The following is a 27,670-nucleotide window of genomic DNA, read 5'->3' on the forward strand; positions in this document are numbered from 1 at the left end:
ATTACCGTGTATATCCCATCCATATCGTACACCAGGTATATAAATCGTGTTCTATTACCGCGCATATCCCATCCATATCGTACACCAGGTATATAAATCGTGTTCTATTACCGCGTATATCCCATCCATATCGTACACCCGGTATATAAAATCATGTTCTATTACCGTGTATATCCCATCCATATCGTACACCCGGTATATAAAATCATGTTCTATTACCGTGTATATCCCATCCATATCGTACACCAGGTATATAAATCGTGTTCTATTACCGCGTATATCCCATCCATATCGTACACCAGGTATATAAATCATGTTCTATTACTGTGTATATCCCATCCATATCATAGTCCGGCTATAGAACACCTTTCTATTCTGAGCCCAGGTAGAGTGTATTCTAATGTCCCCGGATGGCGTTTGGTCTCACGTTGATTTGTTTTCTGTGTGTTTGGTACAGGATTTAGAAGATTCAATCCGCAATAACACATTCAGGCAGAACCCTGGCAGTCACACCTGGCTGGGAATGGTAAACAAACCTGTGCACGCAGCTAGGGCCACAGCGAGACACGTGTGGTCTGGGTACGTAGCTCTGTGTCGTGTAATGAGATTAAGGGGTAATAGTTACCTAGTATGTATAACAAAGACAGCCTTTAACACTCCAACTCTCACCGCTCTCATCCAGCTGGACAGGGTATTACTTGGCGTCCAGGGTGCAGTCACATTGGTTCTTTCCTACGTGCAATGAGTGCTTCCTGCATGGCATAACCTCCTACTTAACGTGTAATACCCAGCCAGGCGTGAAAATGGCTTTAATGGCAGCAGTGGCCATCACTTATAGGTATTCATCTAGGACGGTATTCCTGGGCATGGAAAGCAGCTTTTAAAATTATTGGTTGAAGCAAAGCAAGATTTGTTGCACAACAGTTTATGTAGAAATGCCCAATGTCGCACATCCGCCAACATCACTAACAACTTCCACTGTACCCAGTGTTACAGGAGCCTCCGTTAAACTGTGTAAAAATAGCCAAATGGAAAAAAAAAGGATAAAATGAAACATGTCCTGCCATAAAAGGGGAAACAGATTGTCCTGTCAAACACTCAGAGCAAAAAAATGTATTTTGGGTCCAAGAAATTCCTGTCTTCGCAATCTCTCATCACTGCATCTTCCATCCCATCATCCCCCCGCTCTCTCTCTCTCTCTCTCGCCTTTTATCAGAGGTTTGTGGCTTTTATCTCCACCCTTCCCATTACCCCTCTCTGTCGCTCTTTCCCCCTGTGTCTCAAAGTCCCCTCTCCCACTTTTATCAGAGGTTCGTGGCTTGTATCTCCACCCTTCCCATTACCCCTCTCTGTCGCTCTTTCCCCCTGTGTCTCCAAGTCCCCTCTCCCACTTTTATCAGAGGTTCGTGGCTTGTATCTCCACCTCTCTGTCGCTCTTTCCCCCTGTGTCTCCAAGTCCCCTCTCCCACTTTTATCAGAGGTTCGTGGCTTGTATCTCCACCTCTCTGTCGCTCTTTCCCCCTGTGTCTCCAAGTCCCCTCTCCCACATTTATCAGAGGTTCGTGGCTTGTATCTCCACCCTTCCCATTACCCCTCTCTATCGCTCTTTCCCCCTGTGTCTCCAAGTCCCCTCTCCCACTTTTATCAGAAGTTCGTGGCTTGTATCTCCACTCTTCCTATTACCCCTCTCTGTCACTCTTTCCCCCTGTGTCTCCAAGTACCCTCTAAGGGTTGGTGTAATGTGGTGGCATTATCTTGGCACAGCAATGCCCCTACTGCTGTGGTGCAGCTCTATCAGGGCAACAGAATGACTTGCTTTAATGGTGGCATCTTAGAACAGTGCCACGCTGGGCAGTATGGACTGTGCCATGCTCATGCCCATACACCTGTCAGCAATGGGTGCGGCTGGAATAGCTGGCTTTATATTAGGTGTATAATACCTGTCTGTGTATATGGATATTAAATGAATAGTCTCTGGGTGAGCAGATAACAAACACAGTAAATAAATACCTTGAATACGCCCAGAGCGTTATAGTTGACACATTGCGTTATAAGCCAAGGTTATTTTTCTGTTATATTGTAACAGTGCGGTTTGGTTTATTTGTAGCCAAACCAGTGGAATTCACAAACATTTCTTATTTAAACAAATTAACTTAACCCCTTAAGGACCAAACTTCTGGAATAAAAGGGAATCATGTCATGTGTCTTTAAGGGGTTAAAGCACCTACAACCCATTATCGTTGGCCTGAAGGCTGGCCAGTTTTCATAGGAGTTGGAGTTTGAGATAGCTCTGCTGTAAGTGTTTGCTTCCATGTTTCCAAAAAGGAAATTGCTTCTCTAATAAAACACACTATTCTTTGCTCCCCCATTAAGCATTTCAGCACCAACCCTACTGGATTTAGGGATTATCGTTATCGGTAAGACCTGGATATTGTGTGATCCTCCACCACTGAATTGCAGACCTCTCCAGCAGTGAAGGGGTTAAGGTTATCCTCGGTAACATGTGGGTTAATCCCACGTCAGAGTCTCAGGTCTTATTGGGAAAGATTGTGGAATTCAGGGAAATTTGGCTGTGACTCTGGGGTTTCTGCTATAAACTAAACCAAGTCAGGAGAGAAGGAACCCCCTCGCTCCCCCTCCCCGTATAGTTTGGAAATCCAACTTTCAATTCACCACAATTCACTGTTTAGTGAACAAACCTCTTTGCTCGCCATTTCCACCCGAGCTAGTTAATGTATCGCTGCCATATAGAGGGGAGTGGTACCAACCTACCTCTCGCTCGGTTCCGTGAGAAGCAGCCTCCCATCTCGTGTCTTTCTTACTCGGAGCAGACTTTACCCCTGATGGCCTCCTCCACTCATTCAGCAAGACAAGGGCTGAGTCACATTACTTGGCTGCTGCAGGCTCCCAGCTTGTTTGGGGAAGGATAAAGGCATGGCCTGTGGATGCTCCTCACACACACTAACCCCAAGGAGGAGGGGAGCTCAGCCCTCCGTAACTAAAAACTCCCAACAGCTGCAGACACAGCATCTGAATGGACTGCAACTCCCATGACCTCTATTCCAGACACTGGTACAGCACGCAGCGGCCTATGCCAGAGAAATCCACTCACATCACTAAAAGTACAGTTATTTATATAGTGCCAACATATTCAGCAGCGCTGTACAATAGGTAAACAAGTCAACCTAAATACAAAGGTATCACATCCTCCCATGTTCTTCATGACAGGAAAAGTGGTACCCAGCGAATGAAAAGGGATAGCTGTCCGTGGAGTGCTATAATTACCCCCAATGCCTGTGCTCAGTATTAGTGTTTAATTAACCCTGGGCTCCGGCTACTGAAATGACTTTATTGGTAATTAGTATTGGATTTTATTGATCATTTTTCTTTGCTTTAGAGCATTGATCAGATCCCACAATGCATTGTGTTACTCTGCCCTCTGGCTCGTAAAGGGGTACAGAATGCAGACTCAGAGCTAGCTGCAATGAAAGCCTTATATGTAGAATGTGAGACATGACAAGCTGGGGACTGGATTTCTCTAGGACCCAGGGGAGGACGGTTCCATAGGGCGTCCACAGAAAGTGAAAGTACAGGAAGGCGTAGCAGATGGGACAGCTCAGTATTAACCCCTGATCTGTCACTCAGCTCAGTATTAACCCCTGATCTGTCACTCAGCTCAGTATTAACCCCTGATCTGTCAATCAGTATTAACCCCTGATCTGTCGCTCAGCTCGGTATTAACCCCTGATCTGTCAATCAGTATTAACCCCTGATCTGTCAATCAGTATTAACCCCTGATCTGTCAATCAGTATTAACCCCTGATCTGTCAATCAGTATTAACCCCTGATCTGTCAATCAGTATTAACCCCTGATCTGTCGCTCAGCTCGGTATTAACCCCTGATCTGTCACTCAGCTCAGTATTAACCCCTGATCTGTCACTCAGCTCAGTATTAACCCCTGATCTGTCACTCAGCTCAGTATTAACCCCTGATCTGTCACTCAGCTCAGTATTAACCCCTGATCTGTCACTCAGCTCAGTATTAACCCCTGATCTGTCACTCAGCTCAGTATTAACCCCTGATCTGTCGCTCAGCTCGGTATTAACCCCTGATCTGTCACTCAGCTCAGTATTAACCCCTGATCTGTCACTCAGCTCAGTATTAACCCCTGATCTGTCACTCAGCTCAGTATTAACCCCTGATCTGTCACTCAGCTCAATATTAACCCCTGATCTGTCACTCAGCTCAATATTAACCCCTGATCTGTCAATCAGTATTAACCCCTGATCTGTCGCTCAGCTCAGTATTAACCCCTGATCTGTCACTCAGCTGATTATTAACCCCTGATCTGTCGCTCAGCTGAGTATTAACCCCTGATCTGTTGCTCAGCTCGGTATTAACCCCTGATCTGTCACTCAGCTCAGTATTAACCCCTGATCTGTCACTCAGCTCAGTATTAACCCCTGATCTGTCACTCAGCTCAGTATTAACCCCTGATCTGTCACTCAGCTCAATATTAACCCCTGATCTGTCACTCAGCTCAATATTAACCCCTGATCTGTCAATCAGTATTAACCCCTGATCTGTCGCTCAGCTCAGTATTAACCCCTGATCTGTCGCTCAGCTCAGTATTAACCCCTGATCTGTCACTCAGCTGATTATTAACCCCTGATCTGTCGCTCAGCTGAGTATTAACCCCTGATCTGTTGCTCAGCTCGGTATTAACCCCTGATCTGTCAATCAGTATTAACCCCTGGTCTGTCACTCAGCTGAGTATTAACCCCTGATCTGTCGCTCAGCTCGGTATTAACCCCTGATCTGTCACTCAGCTGAGTATTAACCCCTGATCTGTCGCTCGGCTCAGTATTAACCCCTGATCTGTCACTCAGCTGAGTATTAACCCCTGATCTGTCGCTCGGCTCGGTATTAACCCCTGATTTGTCAATCAATATTAACCCCTGATCTGTCACTCAGCTCAGTATTAACCCCTGATCTGTCGCTCAGCTTGGTATTAACCCCTGATCTGTCGCTCAGCTCGGTATTAACCCCTGATCTGTCGCTCAGCTCGGTATTAACCCCTGATCTGTCGCTCAGCTCGGTATTAACCTCTGATCTGTCGCTCAGCTCAGTATTAACCCCTGATCTGTCGGTCAGCTCGGTATTAACCACTGATGTCTAATCTAACTGCAGCTATTATAATCCAGCTGTTTTCTAGCCAATAAAATACACCCATTTTACTTCCAGTTGAAGCCGTAATGGTTACAGAGAATCTGTCACTTCCACCCCAGTAAAACCGACTTCTGCGACACGTCCACGTTTATTTATTTATTACTGGCATTTAAAAGGCGCCAACATATTCCACAGCGCTGTACAACTGGGAAAAAGACAGTACAATATAAACAGACCAATACAAAAGTTAAAGAGGACCCTGTCAGAGGAGACCTGGCCCTGAAGATTTTTATACAGAAAACTTTGCTAGATAGCCCATGAGCTTACAATCTAAAGTCATGGTGACTCCACTGCCCTATGGTGCATACCTCCCAACTCCAGTTTACTGCAAATCAGGCTGCCGGCAGGAGTGGAACACCAGGGAACTATGGCGGGACAGGACCCGAAAATCACGACTTTCCTGAAGAAATCGGGAAGGTTGGGAGTCATAAGGGTGTAAGCATGTGTGCTCAGGCATCTTGAAGATATACAGTGTGCGCGCATGTACAGACGTCATATTCTCCCACAGAGCTTGCAGCACTTACTTTGTTAACTAATTACATACGTTGCTGGGTTTTATCCCTCAATAAATTGCCCCTACTTGGAGGTATTGCCCTTTACTCATGCGTTTCCTGCCCAAATATAGTTTCTTTTTTAGGGTGGTACATGAAAGTTATGTACAGGAAGGGTGTCAATTAATCATAGAAACACAGAATGTGACGGCAGATAAGAACCATTCGGCCCATCTAGTCTGCCCAATTTTCTAAATACTTTCATTAGTCCCTGGCATTATCTTATAGTTAGGATAGCCTTATGCCTATCCCACGCATGCTTAAACTCCTTTACTGTGTTAACCTCTACCACTTCAGCTGGAAGGCCATTCCATGCATCCACTACCCTCTCAGTAAAGTAATACTTCCTGATAATATTTTTAAACCTAATTTAAGACTATGTCCTCTTGTTGTGGTAGTTTTTCTTCTTTTAAATAGTCTCCTCCTCTACTGTGTTGATTCCCTTTATGTATTTAAATGGTTTTTAAATCAGCTGATTTAATTATGAATGCAGCATGTGGAACGCAAGGGATTCCATGTGAAAGGAATTATCCCCCCTTGCTGGATCCTTGTGATACATTAATTCTCACAGGGAGTACGTGAATCCCACATACAGCAGGGCAGCAATGCCAAGCATTGCCTTAAATTTGGAATGCATTTTGAATTCACAACAAATCTCACTTTAGTAAATAAGTCTGTAGGTGATCTGGCAACCTGCTCACAGGGCAGCGCTCTCCGTGTCCTGTCCCTCCGCATGTTGTCTTGGTATGTTTTTTAGGAGGTGTGATCGCTGTGTGTTCGTGAATGGCTGCGCATGTTTATGGGTTGCCCATTGTTAGCTCAGTGTCGGTTTGGGAAGCAGAGCCCTGTAACATTGTTTGTGCTGCCAAGTGTGAGAATTCCCAGACAGACTCTGCATTTTAATTCAGTCTGAATATTCACACTGCCCCTCGCTGTCCCCGAAAACAAGAAGCGGTCTGTAACCTCTTCCCCTAAAATCTCTCATCCCAACGGGGGCATTCCCCCACTATGCGAGTAGGACACGGATACAGAGCTGCTACATGGTGTTTGTATTCAGGAATGTGTCTATAAAATGCAGACATCGGGGCTGCGATCAGTAACGTGCAGACGATGCTATTCAATATATCCAGTGCGGCCCTGGAATGAGCATTTCATAAAGCCTCTCTAATCAAGCAGTCACATAGCACTGGGTGTACGAGGCAAATCACATTCCCCGTTGTGTTTCTTGGGGTCGGACACTGGTTAGTGAACTAACCGCATGTTTTTGTTCCGGTTAACGTCTAGTGTCTGCAGTGCGATGTCCCCTGGGCTTAGTCTCAGACAACACAAACATGTTTCCAGTGCGGCTTGCATACCGTACTATTTTCAGATTTTGCGCTGTATTTATTACGAGGTCAGATAGGTTTAGACACAAATCGACTCTGAGATTGTTTTGTGAAGGAAATGCTGATTTTGCTGAAATGGGAGAAGTTACATTGTGGGAAACGGGCGATTAGAAATGCTTACTCTAGCCGAACTGCCCTCCCCAGTGCCATGGAGGCCCCTCCGTCTAAATGACGCAGTATTACTGGATTTAATTTTGTTGTATATTTTAACCCCTTAAGGACCAAACTTCTGGAATAAAAGGGAATCATGACATGTCACACATGTCATGTGTCCTTAAGGGGTTAACGCTAAAACTACATTTTGGGCCCCTGTCAAAAGACCTGCAGAATTATTGACTTGATCTTGTGAGAATTGCCAGACGTTCAAACTGAATTACAAATTAAGGGCCAGAATAGCCGATCTGAAAGCGTACCTGACTGATTTGTTCAAATTCTGCTATTTTGACCTAAATTTAGAAATTCTCTTTGCATTCCTGGCAGTGAGTAACCTGCTTATCATGACGTCTGGCTGACTAGCGTCACAGACAGACCGCGCTAATCACTAAAGTGGGAATTCGAAGTGAATGTTAAATTGTAGGTTAAATGACTGGACAGTGTTTCCAGTTCTAAGTGAATTTCAAACCTTAGGCTGAAATACCTGAATTTCCAACAACTGACAGCTTAGTAAATAACACTGACGGCTGGTTTTTTTTCCCGCGCTGGGGAGAGCAGGTAGAGCATATGAGACATCCTGCTGTTACCACCGTCCTCCCAGATTTATCCCCACACCAATCAGAGGGGTTGCTGCATGTGGCTCTGGCATGCGGGAGTCGGACGTCCCCTTACAACCAGCCTCAATAAATATTTTAATATGAAAATGACAGTTTATTGATATCTAACCATGCTTGGTGTCACACAGCTGCAGCATTATTCTGATATCGGGAGGGGAGAAACCAAATCTGACCACTGGCTACAACTAAATGCCCGTGGATACCGGCCCGTGGATACCTGCCCCTGGATACCTGCCCCTGGATACCTGCCCCTGGATACCTGCCCGTGGATACCGGCCCCTGGATATCTGCCCGTGGATACCGGCCCCTGGATACCTGCCCGTGGATACTGCTTTAACATGATTAACTCCTGATTGACCAGGGGTTTCTGCTGATCACTGAAGCTCTGTATTTATATCTCTGAGAATATATTGAAATCTGGAATATCCACCCCCCCCCCCTCCCTCCCCCAATATATTCCCTCCACTCTGGGTTAATTCCTCAAATAACCAGCGTTTCACGCAGGCTCATGGAATATGATTTCACTAAACCTGAGAAAATGTTCCGTTCCTGCTAAACATGAGGCGTCAAGAACTGTATACAATTATCGCTGGTAAAGTGACGGAACTGCTAAATTCAAACTGAAACGCAGAAAAGGCCTGGCGCAGCCATCTTTGTCACCATAAATAGTCACAAAAACAACTTTAGCTTAATGTAGTGCAGTCTTGCTGCTAAATTCTCTTCCATCTAGCAGTTAAATCACTTTGTCCCTGCATGTGACTTACACAGCCTTCCTAAACACTTCCTGTAAAGTCATCTGATGTTTACACTTCCTTTATTGCAAATTCTGTTTAATGTAGAATTTCTTATCTCCGGCTCTGCTAATAGCTTGCTAGACCCTGCAGGAGCCTCCTGTGTGTGATTAAAGTTCAACTTTCAGAGCAGGAGACAAACGTCTAAGGTAAGTTACATCTGATTGAAAGTGAAACTAATTTTTATTTTCGTGCAGGCTGTGCCAGCCACGAGAGGTGTGGATAGGGCTGCATTAAGGGAAACACAAGTGATTTAACTCCTAAATGGCAGAGAATTGAGCAGTGAGACGTCACAAGCATGATCAATACACAGAAGCTGCTTCATTAAGATAAAGTTGTTTTGGTGACTATAGTGTCTCTTTTTTGAATTTGAAATTCACTTTGTATTCCTGACATTGTGTAATGAGAACCCCTCCCTGCCCTGCTCTCTGATGATACAGCCCACAGTATCCTCGTTAATGCAACATTGCAAGCACCATAACCACTACTGTGCACTACAGTAAACTAGTGTACAAATCTCTCCTAGAAAGCTATCATGTGACAGTTAAATGAACACTATAGGGTCAGGAACACAAACATGCCCCCCCAGCCCCCTCAGAAAGTAATAAAACGCACCTTATTTTCAGCCCCGCCCCATGTCCGCCTCCTTGATTACATCATTAGAATTGCAGATTTTTTTTGCCAATCCAATGCATTCCTATAGGGAAAGTATTGGATTGACAAAAATCGGCAAGGAGGCGGTGTGGGGGCAAGGCCAAACACTGTTTTGGCCAATCAGCACCTACTCATAGAGATGCATTGAATTCAGTGTGGAGACGCTGAACGGCAGTGCTGCCTACTGTGCAGCCCTGAGCCAGGAAGCACCTCTAGCAGCCATCTGAGGAGTGGCCACTTGGATGTGTCCCTAGGGGCAATGTAAACACTGCCTTTTCTCTGAAAAGACAGTGTTTACATGAAAATGCCTGAAGGCAATGATTATACTCACCAGAACAACTACAGAACAACAACTGTATATTATATATTAAGCTGTAGTTGTTCTGGTGACTATAGTGTCCCTTTAACAAACGCTTTCATAGGAAGCTATGACACAGTAAATGTTCTGCATTATTTTTCCTAAACCAAGCGTCTGGAATTTATAAACCAGCTGATTCCCTGCTGATCGTCACAGGCATTCTTACACCCGAGGCTCCCGGAGAGTCCCCTTTAATATGCTAATGTTTACATCTCTCCATTGATCCCAGTGAGAGAGGATTTAATTAGTCCGCTAACTTTCCTTTGTAAATAAACCCGGCTTTAATCCTACAATTTAGCACTGGCAGCAAATTCGCTAAATGTCGACCAAATAGCCAGGATTCGTTTTCCAACTTACCTATTTAACCTACATTTGTTACATACACTGTATATTGTATTAATGTGAGTGGCTGCGTGTCACATACACTGTATATTGTATTAATGTGAGTGGCTGCGTGTTACATACACTGTATATTGTATTAATGTGAGTGGCTGCGTGTTACACTGTATATTGTATTAATGTGAGTGGCTGCGTGTTACACACAGTGTATATTGTATTAATGTGAGTGGCTGCGTGTTACACTGTATATTGTATTAATGTGAGTGGCTGCGTGTCACATACACTGTATATTGTATTAATGTGAGTGGCTGCGTGTTACATACACTGTATATTGTATTAATGTGAGTGGCTGCGTGTTACACTGTATATTGTATTAATGTGAGTGGCTGCGTGTTACACACAGTGTATATTGTATTAATGTGAGTGGCTGCGTGTTACACTGTATATTGTATTAATGTGAGTGGCTGCGTGTTACATACACTGTATATTGTATTAATGTGAGTGGCTGCGTGTCACATACACTGTATATTGTATTAATGTGAGTGGCTGCGTGTTACATACACTGTATATTGTATTAATGTGAGTGGCTGCGTGTTACATACACTGTATATTGTATTAATGTGAGTGGCTGCGTGTCACATACACTGTATATTGTAATAATGTGAGTGGCTGTGTGTTACATACACTGTATATTGTATTAATGTGAGTGGCTTCCTGTTACACTGTATATTGTATTAATGTGAGTGGCTGCGTGTTACACTGTATATTGTATTAATGTGAGTGGCTGCGTGTTACGCTGTATATTGTATTAATGTGAGTGGCTGCGTGTTACACTGTATATTGTATTAATGTGAGTGGCTGTGTGTTACATACACTGTATATTGTATTAATGTGAGTGGCTGCGTGTTACACACAGTGTATATTGTAATAATGTGAGTGGCTGCGTGTTACACACAGTGTATATTGTAATAATGTGAGTGGCTGCGTGTTACACTGTATATTGTATTAATGTGAGTGGCTGCGTGTTACACTGTATATTGTATTAATGTGAGTGGCTGCGTGTTACACACAGTGTATATTGTATTAATGTGAGTGGCTGCGTGTTACATACACTGTATATTGTATTAATGTGAGTGGCTGTGTGTTACATAAACTGTATATTGTATTAATGTGAGTGGCTGCGTGTCACATACACTGTATATTGTATTAATGTGAGTGGCTGCGTGTTACACACAGTGTATATTGTATTAATGTGAGTGGCTGCGTGTTACATACACTGTATATTGTATTAATGTGAGTGGCTGTGTGTTACATAAACTGTATATTGTATTAATGTGAGTGGCTGCGTGTCACATACACTGTATATTGTATTAATGTGAGTGGCTGCGTGTTACATACACTGTATATTGTATGAATGTCAGTACATGCTTGTTTCATTCAGTGTATATTGTATTAATGTCAGTACATGCGTGTTACACACAGTGTATATTGTATTAATGTCAGTACATGCGTGTTACACACAGTGTATAATCACAGTTGTCATTACCTTTTTTCCCAGTTAATGAGAGAGGTTTTGGAGTGTTAGAGCTTGTGTTTAGTTCTGATTCTCCGTAATTTCCTTGGTTCCTATTTGGTCCAGCATTATTCGTTTCTGGCGCTGCTCCAGTGGGGAGGACGTTCTTCTCAAAGTAGCCGGGGTTTGTGATATTCCCCGCTGGGTTGTACTGTCCCACCACAAAGAAAAGGCCTTTGCCATCCGTGGCCAACCCGACCCCAACCTCCGTGGATGCTTTCCAGACAACCTGTGTGAAGTGGCCTTCACAGTCCATGAAAAGAAAGGAAAAACTGCTGTAAGTACAAAACATTTTATAGTGTCCAGATTTATAAAAACCTTTCAAGAGTCAAAATCACATATAAAATAAATCATAGGGAGAATTTAAATGTCATTTGCTAGCAATCTGGTTTCAGTCCAGCAGAGGCCGCCAGAGGACACTGCAACCAGGTTCGCGTCTTGTTACAATTTGGATTGAAGGAAAATTGTTCAGAATCAAACATTTTAGTAATTAAATGGTTAACACGTTATTTGCATGCTCGTAGATTATATCAAAAGGTTTCTAATTTGAAGCTGCTGTAAAAACAAACAAATATCGACCTTATTGTGTGCCTTCTGGGTTATTATGTTTCCAAGTTCCTTTCAGGACAGTGATGGGCAGCATTGTCATTGCGGATATTTGTGAACTACAATTCCCATCATGCAAAGCCTGCTTGACCTTAATATCATTTACTCTCCAAGAAATCAGCGTGTTGATGTTCAGACTGGCAGTAAATATTGCTTTTACTGCAACATACATTTTTAATGAGTATTCTCAGGGAGAATCACAGCCAAAGCATTCGTATTGCCATTTATAGACTTGTATCCTTTATATATAAATTAATTTTTAATTTGTATAAAGCACCATTTTTACTGCTCCGACACTCAGTTTGCTGCTGATAGCCCGTGTAAGTGTCTAGATAATAACCTTAGATAGTGCCATCTGCTCCTTGAAAGGTCGGTCATAAGTGCCCATGTCTGTAGCTGGTAAGTCGTTTTTATACCCTGTTTAGGAAGGTAAAAGGTTGGGCTGTGCCTAGAATAAACCTATATCAGTGGTGGTTCTACAGTAGGGCAGACTGTAGTGGTTAGGTTGCCAGTAGGGCCCCCTGTTACCCCCCACACAGAGTAATATAACTGTGCTGGAGGGGTTTGACCTACTTACCTGAGGTCTGACAGTTGCCATTCTCTGCCTCCGCAATCTGACAGCAATCAGCGGACGTTCTCAGCCAGTGAGCTATCCCGGCACTGCAGCATTCAGCTCGTGTGAGCGAACGGAAGCTCCTGACTCGGAGAGTGATGCTCTGTAGACCCCCAGTAAGCAGACAAACCATTCTAAAACAGTGGAGGTGGGAACGCTGGGGCACTCCTGGAACCATAACTACTACAGCAGAGTGTTTCTTTAATCAGTAGAGCTATTGCACTTGCCTTGCGTGCACAACTGGAGAAACACAATGTTTATCCATTTATAGGGTTATTCACTAATGTGAGAATACAAAGTGAGTTTCAAGTTTTAAAATAAGCCAAACTGGCAGCATAGCGCGCTTAGAGAATTCTTCCAATTCAGCTATTTTGGCCTCAGGTTGGAAATTCTCACTTTTTATTGAATAACACTGTAAATGTTGTCTGTCGGTATAAATGCTGCTCACAATACACTGAAATCTCGCCAGCATTTCACCAATTGCTGTGCGTGGAATTGGCTGCTCTTCTATCGCCGTACAATCCCCATCGCTAGCCGTCACTGTTCCTTACCCGTGTTTCCTCCAAACCCCGGTCTGCTGAAGTTATAATCCTTAATCTCGCTGTACCAGGAATCCACAGGCGCGTTACCTATATGGGTAAAAGACAATTTAGCATTTAATTTTAAATAACTAAATGCAGCATAAAAAAAAAAAAATCCTCTTTATTTCTTTGTAATGCCCCCGGTGTTTGCATAAATATACTTCTGTAAAAATGTCATGTTTGCTTCATTCTCTAAATATCCGGGTCTGACTAATTCTAGCGAACATTCATGTGACACAAATAGAGAGAACTGCTGGGTTTCTGTTTTTGTATATCCTGGAGATTGTTGCTGAATAAATAAGGTATGTTGCTGTACTCCTCGTTCTTTAATTAATGTACTAGACTTAACGTACTCCATATTTCATATTTTATCAAGCTGGAGTCACGATGCTTTGTATCATCGCTTCCAAGGCCTTTTCTAATCTATTGCTGGCACCTAGCAATATGATTCACTAATGTGTAGGAGATAGCCAACTGGCTTTCTTTAATTCAGTCCCAGTATATGTGATAACCCCCGCAGAAATGATTAAAGGATTTTTTTTTTTAAATGGTAATAATGAATTAAAAAGTGGAAGAAAGCTCTGAACCATTTTCTTTGCCTCCCATTGATGTGTGACCCTTATAAAACCAGTGTAATTCATAGAAAAGCATTGACACATCGCGCATGCATGGCAATCCCAGAATACAACGCTTTTTATAGGGAAACCGTTAACCCAGTGCTACGGGCTTCCATTTTGAAATATAGCTCGGAGTTAGTGAGGCAGGACGGGACTCCAGACGGGAGTTATAATTAAAGGTGGTTTATAAAAAAATGGCCAATTTCTCTTGAAATCTGCACTAAAAAAAAAACCAAAAAACAAGTCTACAGGGACAGGTAAATAACACCAAAACACTTCAGCACGTTTTAAATCATCATAAGCAGCAATCATCATAAGCAGCACAGTGTGCTGCAGTGTTTATGGTATGAGAAGTGCCATGGTGCCTTTCCAGTCGTTCCTTGCCAGGAAGTTCGATTAGCTCTCCTGAGCTAAGCCCAGCAGTAGCTGAAGTGCCTGCTGTCAATCATTGAGGTAAGCCCTGCACCGCTGTTGGCTAATGCTTTGACTACTGACATGGGGAGGGGATTTTAGTGGTTATTATACTTGTACTGTTCCTTTAATAAGTTGGCAGAATTCTCCAGCTTTGCCTATTTTTGACTAAACTTTGCTGCAGTTCCCTATTTATTTAACAACTCCCTGTTGTTGCTAGTGTTTGAGCTGGTGATTCATGTACCTGCTAGTTCCTTGTCACTAGAGCTGTATTTGTAAAACAGATTCTCGCCGTAGTCCGTGCCGGAGTGTTTTAGGCTGCGAATTGAAAGCAGGTGATTGGCCCATTTTTGCGCCGATGTGCAAAGTTCTCGGCTGATTTTTAGAGGAGGCGCGCCGTGCTGCTTCCGATACGCATTATGGGCCGCCAGGAAATCGTCCTCGAACTTCTTGCTCACACCTGTAGGAAACACGTAGACTATATCAGGACACCAGCATCACTGAGCACGTAACATGTTCCCCCCAGTAAAGTGACTTACAATGAGACTGCACCATTGGATAAGGGATTGGATAAAGGAATTCGTCCAAAGCAGCCAGATTAAATAGTCAAGAATGTTTCCAGTCTGGCTGTCCTGGACTACAGTTTGCCGCTTCCTTGTTATTTCGACACAATACATGAATTAGTGAGAAGCCACGTTCTACCACATTCTACCCAGATGCAGATTTCCACTTCCATTCTACCTATATGCTTTCAACCCCTCCAGGATCTACAAGTCACAAATGTAATTATAATTGACAGCCCCCCATTTAAACTATTGTAAACCTTCTTACGTGGCCTCCCATTCGCTCACCTTGTTCCTGGAGCCGCAGTCCGGCAAATTTCTGGGTGAATGCCATAGGGATATGGCCGTAGAGTGACTAGAGGGAAGGAGAGAAATTAATGTGAAATTAATCAAAATCTACATGAAGCCTACTCTGAAATATCATTGTTAGACCTTTACAGTATTATAGCATCCACAGGTGATATGTTTATAGAATTATATCCCACACCCTCACCATGTAAGTGTCAGCTGCAGCAAAACACAAACATTGTATCTTTTAAATTCACGACTTCCCCAGGGGGCTTCACAGATTGATATCCCCCCTCAAAATGGCAGATAAACAATGCCCCTTGAACCTCCTCTGCCAACTGCCCCCTGTTTCTCTCCTTTATTACCTGCCCCCTTTCTCTCTCCCTCTCCTCCACCCTATGCACGTTACATTATTGTCAGTATGTTTATACATAAATGTCAACACATATTGTAGCCCTGTACAATGGGTGAAACACCCCAAAAATGTAACAAAACACGTCTGACTGGAACTAGAGGAGATGAAGGTCTCATTACACAAATCGTAAAAGGTGAAAGAGCAATGTGTCACGTATTGCTAGGTGACCCAGCACGATGCAGAGTATATACTGTGACACGGAGAAGGGTTAGGACAATGCTAGAGTTAGCAAAGCAATGGAAGGGCAATGAAAGGGCTGCTAAGTAGGCCCCCTTTAACAGCGGGTTTTTGGGTTCCCTTACATGAATGGAGACTGGGGGAACATGGGGCGAGGAAGGACGGTGTATAGGAGCAAGGCCGTAGAGAAGGCCAGTAAGGAACCGTCGGGAGCAGGGTGAGAGGAGAGACGTAGGACACTGGCTGAGTGAGGGTCCGAAATAGGAAGTATTCACTGATTGGTGAGGATGCACAGCTTGGGGTACATCGTGGAGAGCTTTGTATTATTAAAGGAATTCTAAAGAAACATAATATCCCTCGATTTAATATTGCTGGATACGCTTTTCAAATTATTTAATATTATGAATAATTGTTATATATGATATATTTTTAGATTTTTTTTATAATTTGGAGAAAAAAAATCTAAAAAAAAATGATATCCAAAAATTACAGAAACATTTGACAATATCTAACAATAATAAATCGAGGCCATAGTTACACAATTTAGGGACAGACTAAGGGGTGAGATATGACAAGAGCGGCAGACAAAGCCGGGGACTCGTAGTGGGTTGCAATCCCGGTCAGACCACCCGGTTCAGTACCCAGCGATATACCGTATATACTCGAGTATAAGCCGACCCGAATATAAGCCGAGGCCCCTAATTTTATCCCAAAAAACTGGGAAAACTTATTGACTCGAGTATAAAACTAGGGTGGGAAATGCAGCAGCTACTGGTAAATTTCTAAATAAAATTAGATCCTAAAAAAAATATATTAATTGAATATTTATTTACAGTGTGTGTATAATGAATGCAGTGTGTGCGTATGTGTGTGTGTATGAGTGCAGCGTGTGTGTATGAGTGCAGTGTGTGTGTATGAGTGCAGTGTGTGTGTGCATGAATGCAGTGTGTGTGTGCATGAATGCAGTGTGTGTGTGTATGAATGCAGTGTGTGAATGCAGTGTGTGCAGGGCCGGTGCAAGGATATTTGCCGCCGTAGGCAAAAAATTTTTTTGCCGCCCCCTCCCCCCCCCATATGTCCTGACTTCCCCCCCTCCTCCCTCAGTGGTCCTTACCTCCCCACCCCCGGTATATTAAATACATCAAAGCCCTATACATTGTAAGCTCTCTAGAATTGTAAAGCACTATGGAATATGTTGGTGATATATAATCATAATCTATATGAGTTAAAATCCGTGTGAGAACAAAGACACTCCCTACACATTGTATTTTTACTTGTACCAAGGGCTCGACAAATCCCGGGCACTAGGTCGCCATGGCGACTAGAAATTTGGGGATTTGTCAGCCTTTTACCTAAAGTACCCACCGCGGGAGCATGGAAGCGGCCGGTTTAGGGAGCATGTAGACGGTCGCCCTCTGAAGAATGGGGGCAGCCGGCTCAGGAAGCATGTAGCCGACCGCCCTGAGCTGTATGGAGGCGGCCGGCTCAGAGATCGTGGAAGCGAGAATGGAGGCGGCAGGCAGGGGCAGCGTGCGAGGGAGCGGTGATCTTCCTGCAGCTCCTCTCTGCTCCCTCGGCCTATCTATCTGTGTATAAATAACTGGCTCCCAACTTTTTTATCTGGCTCCTAGATTCCCCAAAAATTTGTCAAGCCCTAAATTGTACCCATTTATAGCATTATTGCTTAACCCCTTCCCTTCCTTCTTTGTTTCTTTGTTATTGCTATACAGCACCCTGACTAGACCACATGATTATTGTAGGGCTGCTTGGTGTGGATTCATGTCCCGATACATGTGCAGTACAAAGTGTTTCCAGATGTGATGTAGTGAATGATACTGAAACCGTGGGCTCTCTATTTATCGCTTGATAAGGGAAGATGATTTAGCCGTCAATGAAATAGAAATTCTTTTCAGTACCACATGTGACCCGTGTGAGTCAGGCGTGTTTGACCAGATTCTCACCCTCTGTAGTAAAGTCCGGGCTTCTTAATGGGAACGTCTGGGGTGTCAGTCTGGGCCTCTTAATGGGAACGTCTGGGGTGTCAGTCTGAGCCTTTTAGTAGGAACGTCTGGGGTGTCAGTCTGAGCCTTTTAGTGGGAACGTCTGGGGTGTCAGTCTGAGCCTTTTAGTAGGAACGTCTGGGGTGTCAGTCTGAGCCTTTTAGTTGGAACGTCTGGGGTGTCAGTCTGGGCCTTTTAGTAGGAACGTCTGGGGTGTCAGTCTGGGCCTTTTAGTAGGAACGTCTGGGGTGTCAGTCTGAGCCTTTTAGTAGGAACGTCTGGGGTGTCAGTCTGAGCCTTTTAGTGGGAACGTCTGGGGTGTCAGTCTGGGCCTTTTAGTGGGAATGTCTGGGGTGTCAGTCTGAGCCTTTTAGTGGGAACGTCTGGGGTGTCAGTCTGGGCCTTTTAGTAGGAACGTCTGGGGTGTCAGTCTGAGCCTTTTAGTAGGAACGTCTGGGGTGTCAGTCTGAGCCTTTTAGTAGGAACGTCTGGGGTGTCAGTCTGGGCCTTTTAGTAGGAACGTCTGGGGTGTCAGTCTGAGCCTTTTAGTAGGAACGTCTGGGGTGTCAGTCTGGGCCTTTTAGTGGGAACGTCTGGGGTGTCAGTCTGAGCCTTTTAGTAGGAACGTCTGGGGTGTCAGTCTGGGCCTTTTAGTAGGAATGTCTGGGGTGTCAGTCTGAGCCTTTTAGTAGGAACGTCTGGGGTGTCAGTCTGAGCCTTTTAGTGGGAACGTCTGGGGTGTCAGTCTGAGCCTTTTAGTAGGAACGTCTGGGGTGTCAGTCTGAGCCTTTTAGTTGGAACGTCTGGGGTGTCAGTCTGAGCCTTTTAGTGGGAACGTCTGGGGTGTCAGTCTGGGCCTTTTAGTGGGAATGTCTGGGGTGTCAGTCTGAGCCTTTTAGTGGGAACGTCTGGGGTGTCAGTCTGGGCCTTTTAGTAGGAACGTCTGGGGTGTCAGTCTGAGCCTTTTAGTGGGAACGTCTGGGGTGTCAGTCTGAGCCTTTTAGTAGGAACGTCTGGGGTGTCAGTCTGAGCCTTTTAGTTGGAACGTCTGGGGTGTCAGTCTGAGCCTTTTAGTGGGAACGTCTGGGGTGTCAGTCTGAGCCTTTTAGTAGGAACGTCTGGGGTGTCAGTCTGAGCCTTTTAGTGGGAACGTCTGGGGTGTCAGTAGGAATGTCTGGGGTGTCAGTCTGAGCCTTTTAGTAGGAATGTCTGGGGTGTCAGTCTGAGCCTTTTAGTGGGAACATCTGGGGTGTCAGTCTGAGCCTTTTAGTAGGAACGTCTGGGGTGTCAGTCTGGGCCTTTTAGTGGGAATGTCTGGGGTGTCAGTCTGGGCCTTTTAGTGGGAATGTCTGGGGTGTCAGTCTGAGCCTTTTAGTAGGAACGTCTGGGGTGTCTGTCTGAGCCTTTTAGTGGGAATGTCTGGGGTGTCTGGGCCTTTTAGTGGGAACATCCGGGGTGTCTGGGCCTTTTAGTGGGAACATCTGGGGTGTCAGTCTGGGCCTTTTAGTGGGAACGTCTGGGGTGTCAGTCTGAGCCTTTTAGTAGGAACGTCTGGGGTGTCAGTCTGAGCCTTTTAGTAGGAACGTCTGGGGTGTCAGTCTTTTCAGTGGGAATGTCTGGGGTGTCAGTCTGGGCTTTTTAGTGGGAATGTCTGGGGTATTTGTCTGGGCCTTTTAGTGGGAGCGTGTGGGGTGTCTGTCTGGGCCTTTTAGTGGGAACATCTGGGGTGTCTGGGCATTTTAGTGGGAGCGTGTGGGGTGTCAGTCTGAGCCTTTTACTGGCAACGTGCTGATATCTGGTCTCTGCTCCATTCTGGCAGCACAGCTAAACTAACAGCTTCATATCTAATCTGATGGCGAAGCCAAACGATTCCTACAGAACATTCACTCATCTGGGACAAAGGTAGGTGCTGTTATACGTACTGCTCCCACATTACACTGTTTTATTTAGTCAGGGAGGTGCTGTGATCTTTTAAAATAAGGTACTGTATAAGCAAACAGTGTTTTACTGATCCTCGTGTTATGGGTTTAAACGGTAGTAAATATCCATGCACACGCTATAACGATAAATGATAAATACTGTATATATCCCCATATGGGCCATAAATATAGATCTAAATGCATGCTATAAGTATATATATCTTAATACACCCCATAACTATGTGTAGGATTGTACGTGTATATAGATAGATATATATAATACACAAGATCCAGAGCACTCACTTATCCACCAAACAGCAACTTCAATGTTGACAGATTTTATTAGTTTGTTTTTTTTAAAACACCTAATCTAGGCAAAAATAATGGGGGTTTAGTTACATTATATGATCATACATTGCATAAGCCTCCCGCAACGTCAATGTACCCCATCTTTGGCAGGTCCCACTCTCACAGCCTAATGTCTGCTCTTATGAGACTAACCCACTTACTTGGGGAAAAAATTCCATCTGGGGCTCTCTGCAGTACAAGGCTAAATAGGGACCTGGGATGAGGCACCTGTGACAGGGAGGGGTGCAAAACCAAGGAGTTGGCTAGACTCCAAAATATATATATATATATGGAACATGGGGGCTGCACTCACCATACGTATATGAATGCTGCAGCTCTATAACTTAATCTAAGTGCACGCCATATCTCTACACACTGTATCTCTAGAACGGGATCCAGGTACACGCTGTATCTCTAGAACGGGATCCAGGTACACACTGTATCTCTAGAACCGGATCCAGGTACACGCTGTATCTCTAGAACGGGATACAGGTACATGCTGTATCTCTAGAACGGGATCCAGGTACATGCTGTATCTCTAGAACGGGATCCAGGTACACGCTGTATCTCTCGAACGGGATCCAGGTACACGCTGTATCTCTCGAACGGGATCCAGGTACACGCTGTATCTCTAGAACGGGATCCAGGTACACGCTGTATCTCTCGAACGGGATCCAGGTACACGCTGTATCTCTAGAACTGGATCCAGGTACACGCTGTATCTCTAGAACGGGATCCAGGTACACGCTGTATCTCTCGAACGGGATCCAGGTACACGCTGTATCTCTAGAACGGGATCCAGGTACACGCTGTATCTCTAGAACGGGATCCAGGTACACGCTGTATCTCTCGAACGGGATCCAGGTACACGCTGTATCTCTAGAACTGGATCCAGGTACACGCTGTATCTCTAGAACGGGATCCAGGTACACGCTGTATCTCTAGAACGGGATCCAGGTACACACTGTATCTCTAGAACGGGATCCAGGTACACGCTGTATCTCTAGAACTGGATCCAGGTACACGCTGTATCTCTAGAACGGGATCCAGGTACATGCTGGATCTCTCGAACGGGATCCAGGTACACGCTGTATCTCTAGAACGGGATCCAGGTACACGCTGTATCTCCAGAACTGGATCCAGGTACACGCTGTATCTCTAGAACGGGATCCAGGTACACGCTGTATCTCTAGAACGGGATCCAGGTACACGCTGTATCTCTCGAACGGGATCCAGGTACACGCTGTATCTCTAGAACGGGATCCAGGTACATGCTGTATCTCTAGAACCGGATCCAGGTACACGCTGTATCTCTAGAACGGATCCAGGTACACGCTGTATCTCTAGAACGGGATCCAGGTACACACTGTATCTCTAGAACGGGATCCAGGTACACGCTGTATCTCTAGAACCGGATCCAGGTACACGCTATATCCCTTGAACTGGATCCAGGTACACCCTGTTTCTCTAGAACTGATTCCAGGTACACGCTGTATCCCTAGAACTGGATCCAGGTACACACCGTTTCTCTAGAACTGATTCCAGGTACACGCTGTATCCCTAGAACTGGATCCAGGTACACGCTGTATCCCTAGAACTGGATCCAGGTACACACCGTTTCTCTAGAACTGATTCCAGGTACACGTATCTCTAGAACTAGATCCGTATCTCTAGAACTGGAGCTGTATCTCTAGAACTCGATCTGGGTACACACCATATCGATAGAACTCGATTTTGGTACATGCCGCATCTATAAAACTCGATCTGGGTACACGCCGTATCTTGAGAACTTGATCCGGCTACACACTGAATCTCTAGAACTAGATCCGTATCTCTAGAACTGGATCCAGGTTCACATTGTATCTCAAGAACCGGATCCAGGTTCACATTGTATCTCTAGAACTGGGTACACACCGTTTCTCTAGACCTGGATCCGAGTTCACTCCGTATCTCTAGACCTGGATCCGGGTTCACTCTGTATCTCTAGAACTTGATCCGGGCACTCACCATATCTTGAGAACTCGATCCGGGTACACGTTGTATCTCTAGAACTAGATCTGTATCTCTAGAACTGGGTACACACCGTTTCTCTAGACCTGGATCCGAGTTTACTCCGTATCTCTAGACCTGGATCCGGGTTCACTCCGTATCTCTAGAACTTGATCCGGGTACTCACCATATCTTGAGAACTCGATCCGGGTACACGTTGTATCTCTAGAACTAGATCTGTATCTCTAGAACTGGGTACACACCGTTTCTCTAGACCTGGATCCGAGTTTACTCCGTATCTCTAGACCTGGATCCGGGTTCACTCTGTATCTCTAGAACTTGATCCGGGCACTCACCATATCTTGAGAACTCGATCCGGGTACACGTTGTATCTCTAGAACTAGATCTGTATCTCTAGAACTGGCTACACACCGTTTCTCTAGACCTGGATCCGAGTTTACTCCGTATCTCTAGACCTGGATCCGGGTTCACTCCGTATCTCTAGAACTCGATCCGGGTACTCACCATATCTTGAGAACTTGATCCGGCTACACACTGTATCTCTAGAACTAGATCCGTATCTCTAGAACTGGATCCAGGTTCACATTGTATCTCTAGAACTGGGTACACACCGTTTCTCTAGACCTGGATCCGAGTTCACTCCGTATCTCCAGACCTGGATCCGGGTTCACTCTGTATCTCTAGACCTGGATCCGGGTTCACTCTGTATCTCTAGAACTCGATCCGGGTACTCACCTTACTTGAGAACTCGATCCGGGTACACGTTGTATCTCTAGAACTAGATCTGTATCTCTAGAACTGGAGCCGGGTACACGCTGTATCTTTCTGGCGACTGTATTTACTCCGGGACAGTTACAAAGTAACCAGGGATGAACTTGCAGATGGTTGTGTCACCTCTCCATCTCTCTGGAGGTGGCTGTACATGTGGGGAAGTGGGCTGTTCCTGTAACTGTAAATCCTTGTACAAATCTACTTCCTTTCTATTGTGTGCAATCTATTTTAGGTTTCTCTGCAAGATCTGAGCACACATAGGGCTCCCATCGTATCTTATTGTGATCAGATTAGAGTTTTATCAACATGAATGAATACAGAGAGCGTAGTAAACCCCCAATTCTAAAATATCTCCCTGCAGTAATCAGAAAATAATGGCAATATTGTGGTTTGAACAGTTAAATAGATCCTCATCATTGAAACTCATCCTGTATGCTTAAAGACGTTTATAAATATATATTTACTAATGAGTGTAGAATCTAAAGGCAAAAAGGAACACTCTGTTAGAAATATATATATATAAAGCTTTTTTTTTTTTTTTAGCTTTTTCCTTTAAATGATTAAAATGTGCTCCCTCCTCTGCTAAAAAATGTAAACAATAAGCGAAGATACCATACGAGCAGTATTAACAATCCCCAATTTCTGCACAAGGTAAAACATATCTATGCTGTGTATTAACATCGCATCACGCCAGTCTCACATCATGCTGGTCTCTCAGCAACCAGAAATTAGGAAGGAAAATACGTGGCCGAGATAAACATTGCTTCAATGTGTGAGAAGCTGTAAAGGAAGAACATATTCGCGGTTTGATGATAACATGTCTGATCTGTGCTGGCTCCACCTGCAGCAATCCCGAGGCTGATATCCCCGTGGGTCTCTGTGCATCTCACAGGCCTACGGTCCCCTGCAAGTATTCCTAATCCTGTGCATCATAACCGCACATCTGTCGTACTGCACAGACAGACACAAAGACAGCCCATGGATCTGTGCACGGCAGCGCGCGGGGCTCTAAATTATGATGTCGGGGCTGGGTATAGGAAAAGCTAAGTAATTAAGCAGTATTTTACTGGCAAAGAATGGATTCTGACCTGGTCTCGAGGAAGATGCCTGGCTGGAGGGATCCCTAGAAAGACACGCTGATTGCCAAGACTGTAATATTCCCAGCCTTGGCAGGTGCGAGAATTGCTGCCCTCAGCTTCTACACTGCCAAGTGCAGTCCGTGTGACGGAGCAGTGTGTACGTTAACCCACAGGAGGGATCCACTGCGCACACACTCACACTCACTGACATGTCCATCAAGACAGTATTGCAATGACTTCACCCCCATATATGATTATAGTTACTGGACTTCATCAAGACAGACAAATTGCCCAATTTCACAACAGTCACTGCCCCTAATCTGTAACAGTAATCTGATTTTCTAGATAACAGTATCTGTTTTGCTTCTTAATTAGTTCCTCTTAAAAGCAGACTGTGTAGGAGCTGTATACTTTGGGCTTTATAAATTGCAGTATTTTTAATAATATGGACTGCTTGCGTTGCTGCATTGTGCTAAAATGTTAACGGATGGGTCAGCACCGCCCAGCAGGACTGGATGATCACTGAGATTTCACATAAATACCAGGGCTGGTCACTGAAGTAAAGTAAATTCAAGCAGAATTTCAAATTTAAGGCCAAAACTGTCAAACTGAAAGCAGATTTTTTTTTTCTCCCTAATTTGGGGATGTTGGCCTACACTTTGGAATTCACTTCGATTCCCCAACAATTCTCTCACGTTGGTAAATACCCCTATTAGTGAGTAAATGCCGCTTGTCTTCACCACGACATGTAGTACGTACGGTTATTGAGGGCTTGTGGGGTTATTGAGGGATTGTGGGGTTATTGAGGGACTGTGGGGTAAAGCGTAATTTGCAAACAGCTGAAACATTAAAAAAATTAACAAAAAAAACACAATGAAATTTCTATTTAAATCTGCCCAAAATGAGGAAACATTTCTCTGCAAAGTTAGGCTGCCATTCAGAATTGTGTGAGCCAAGTACATGACATTATTCATTCTACGTGTGCACAAAATGTGCCTGTAATTGCCACCAGGGCTGATATATTGGACCCAGTGCAATGTCACCCTCTCACAACGCCTGTTGTCCTGACACATCCGCCCATACAAATCCATAGTTCTCACTACCATAACACAATACATGCTTAAAGGGGCACAACAAACACATGAAGGACTTCAATGCTTTATGTGTGAAGGGTGTGTCCTCTTTTTTTCTTTTTTGTATTATTTTACAAAAGTACAGGTTTTAATATAAATTGAACCTTGTTATACCCCTCTGGCTGTCAATCAGACACCCGTCCTGTTACTTCCTGGTTTGGTTAGCTCAGTGGAGATAAACTCAAGAAGCAGAAATTACCCAGAGCACCTGCCTTGCAAAGACTTGTCATTGGGCTGCATTGGGAAGTCTGTGATTGGGAAGCCACAGAAAGTGTGGGCGGAGCTAGAAGGGGAGGGCTTGTAAAGGCCGCAGACGAGATCTGTAGGTTTTACAAGCCAAGATGTAATATACCCCATACAAAACAAAATTATTAACATCTATTTGGGGGTGTATCTACTAAATTGTTTATATATATATATATATATATATATAATATTTTTATGATTTTTTTTTATGTAATTCACTGGAGTGTTTATTTAAGTCACATAATTCACTATACTGGTGAATAAAGCAAATTCATCCCAACTGATCCTATTTCTCCATTTAATAACTAACCCCTAATGCTTGCAGTGTGTCCCATGTTGGATCCGCTGTAGCTATGTATTAACCCTCAGGCTTGCTTGGGAGGGATTGTCTGGAATTTGCAGCGAGTCTCCCAGCTCTGTCCAGCTTTGCTAATCCTGATCGCTCAGAGTTCGGGACCTCTACATACGGTTCTTTTACTGCGGTTTGAACTCGAAAGCACAAAGCAGGAAACCAGTTCTTTACTGCAACTATCATGCGGTTTGTACCGACTTGTCAACAGGAAATTCAGGACAGCCTCTGCATACTTTTTTACTTTCAGTAACCTTCGTTCTTCAACTCCATTTAAAGAGCACAGCTTGGTGTTGGCCATCACATAAACCAAATGTCAGATTTAAGGCCAAATTGAGCAAACTGAAAACAGAATTGATTTGGAGAATTTTTCGAATTCAGCTATTTTGACTAAATTTTGAAATTCACTTTGAATTCCCGGCTTTTCTCGGTGCCACAGTTTGCCAAGTTCATGGTATTGGATGGTTGAATAAGTTGTGTTTTCACGCTGTCGTGTTGTCGAGTTTCACCCTTGCTGCTGAAGGATCCGGAATAAAATCTAAATAAACAGAACTTTCTGTGTAACTCAATGTCAGACAAGTTTTCTATTGTAGTGAGATAGATATAGCATGGGGGACACGCAGGGGCAGCAGACCGTGTAGCGTGACACAATGAGGATCTGACAGGTGAAGTGCGATTGCATGCAGGTGCACGTCAGACCCAGACTGACTAAAGGAGCTCGTACAGGTGGTGGAGAGGTTCCGCCATTCAGATCAGACATGGGACATAAATGCAGCTCACCATAGCTGGGAGAATGGGCAGCGATCCCACCCTGGCTCCTCGTGTGCAGAGAGATACATTTTTATAATTCGGTTCAGAAAATATCTTGTGCCCAGTAGCTTGAACTTGTAATTTATATCCGTAAAACATTATGTTGTCTACTTGAGTAGACAACATAAAAGGCATATCCTGCGCATTTGCGCGTCACTTGTGTTGATAAACGCAGGAGGTATCATGACGGTCGTATATGTCCAAAAACATGTTTACTAAGTACTTTGTACTATGCCTGGCGTGATGACCGGTGTGTCCTAGTTTTAAAAGGACACTAAACTGTCCAAATACAAAAAAATACATTAAAAAATCACTATTTAGTATACATACCCCCATGACAACATGCATGCATTTTTTTATTCATCTCTTGTCTGCAGCCTTTCAGGGCCGGTGCTAGGATTTTTAGTTACACAGGCGAAGATGCATTTTGGCGCCCCCCACCCTCCTTTAAAAAAAAAAATGCATCTTCACCTGTGTCTTTCCTCCCAAGCCACAGGCACACAGGCATCATTCTTCAGTCAAACAGTCAAAGTCATACAGGTATGACGCGGCATCCACTATATACACACACTCTGCATCCGCTATATACACACACTGCATCCACTATACACACACTGCATCCACTATACACACACTGCATCCGCTATACACACACTGCATCCACTATATACACACACTCTGCATCCGCTATATACACACACTCTGCATCCGCTATACACACACTGCATCCGCTATACACACACTGCATCCACTATATACACACACACTGCATCCGCTATATACACACACTCTGCATCCGCTATATACACACACTCTGCATCCGCTATACACACACTGCATCCACTATACACACGTTGCATCCACTATATACACACACTGCATCCACTATACACACACTGCATCCACTATACACACACTGCATCCGCTATACACACACTGCATCCACTATATACACACACTGCATCCACTATACACACACTGCATCCACTATACACACACTGCATCCACTATATACACACACTGCATCCACTATATACACACACTGCATCCACTATATACACACACTCTGCATCCACTATATAC

The 27,670-nt window shown here is 44.3% G+C and overlaps 1 protein-coding gene across 4 annotated transcripts in view; it reads right to left on the bottom strand.

Annotated features, from left to right (window-relative positions):
• The window catches only part of LOC134573340 (uncharacterized), a 104,227-nt gene that overhangs the window by 17,953 nt on the left and 58,604 nt on the right, over window positions 1-27,670 (bottom strand). Inside the window, exons 1-5 of one of the 4 annotated variants that reach the window (XM_063433033.1) lie at window positions 24,059-24,230; window positions 15,331-15,397; window positions 14,724-14,939; window positions 13,422-13,499; window positions 11,625-11,894 (exon numbers count right to left, since the gene is read on the bottom strand). In XM_063433033.1, coding sequence (XP_063289103.1) covers window positions 11,625-11,894; window positions 13,422-13,499; window positions 14,724-14,939; window positions 15,331-15,376 — 610 coding nt within the window. In that variant the 5' untranslated portion in view covers window positions 15,377-15,397; window positions 24,059-24,230. Of the gene's footprint in view, window positions 1-2,772; window positions 2,984-11,624; window positions 11,895-13,421; window positions 13,500-14,723; window positions 14,940-15,330; window positions 15,398-24,058; window positions 24,231-27,670 lie in introns of those variants that run through there. The other 3 variants (XM_063433032.1, XM_063433034.1, XM_063433035.1) reach the window with 3 other exon arrangements.

This window comes from Pelobates fuscus, chromosome 9 (assembly GCF_036172605.1).
Source record: "Pelobates fuscus isolate aPelFus1 chromosome 9, aPelFus1.pri, whole genome shotgun sequence".
NCBI classification, from domain to species: Eukaryota; Metazoa; Chordata; class Amphibia; order Anura; family Pelobatidae; genus Pelobates; species Pelobates fuscus.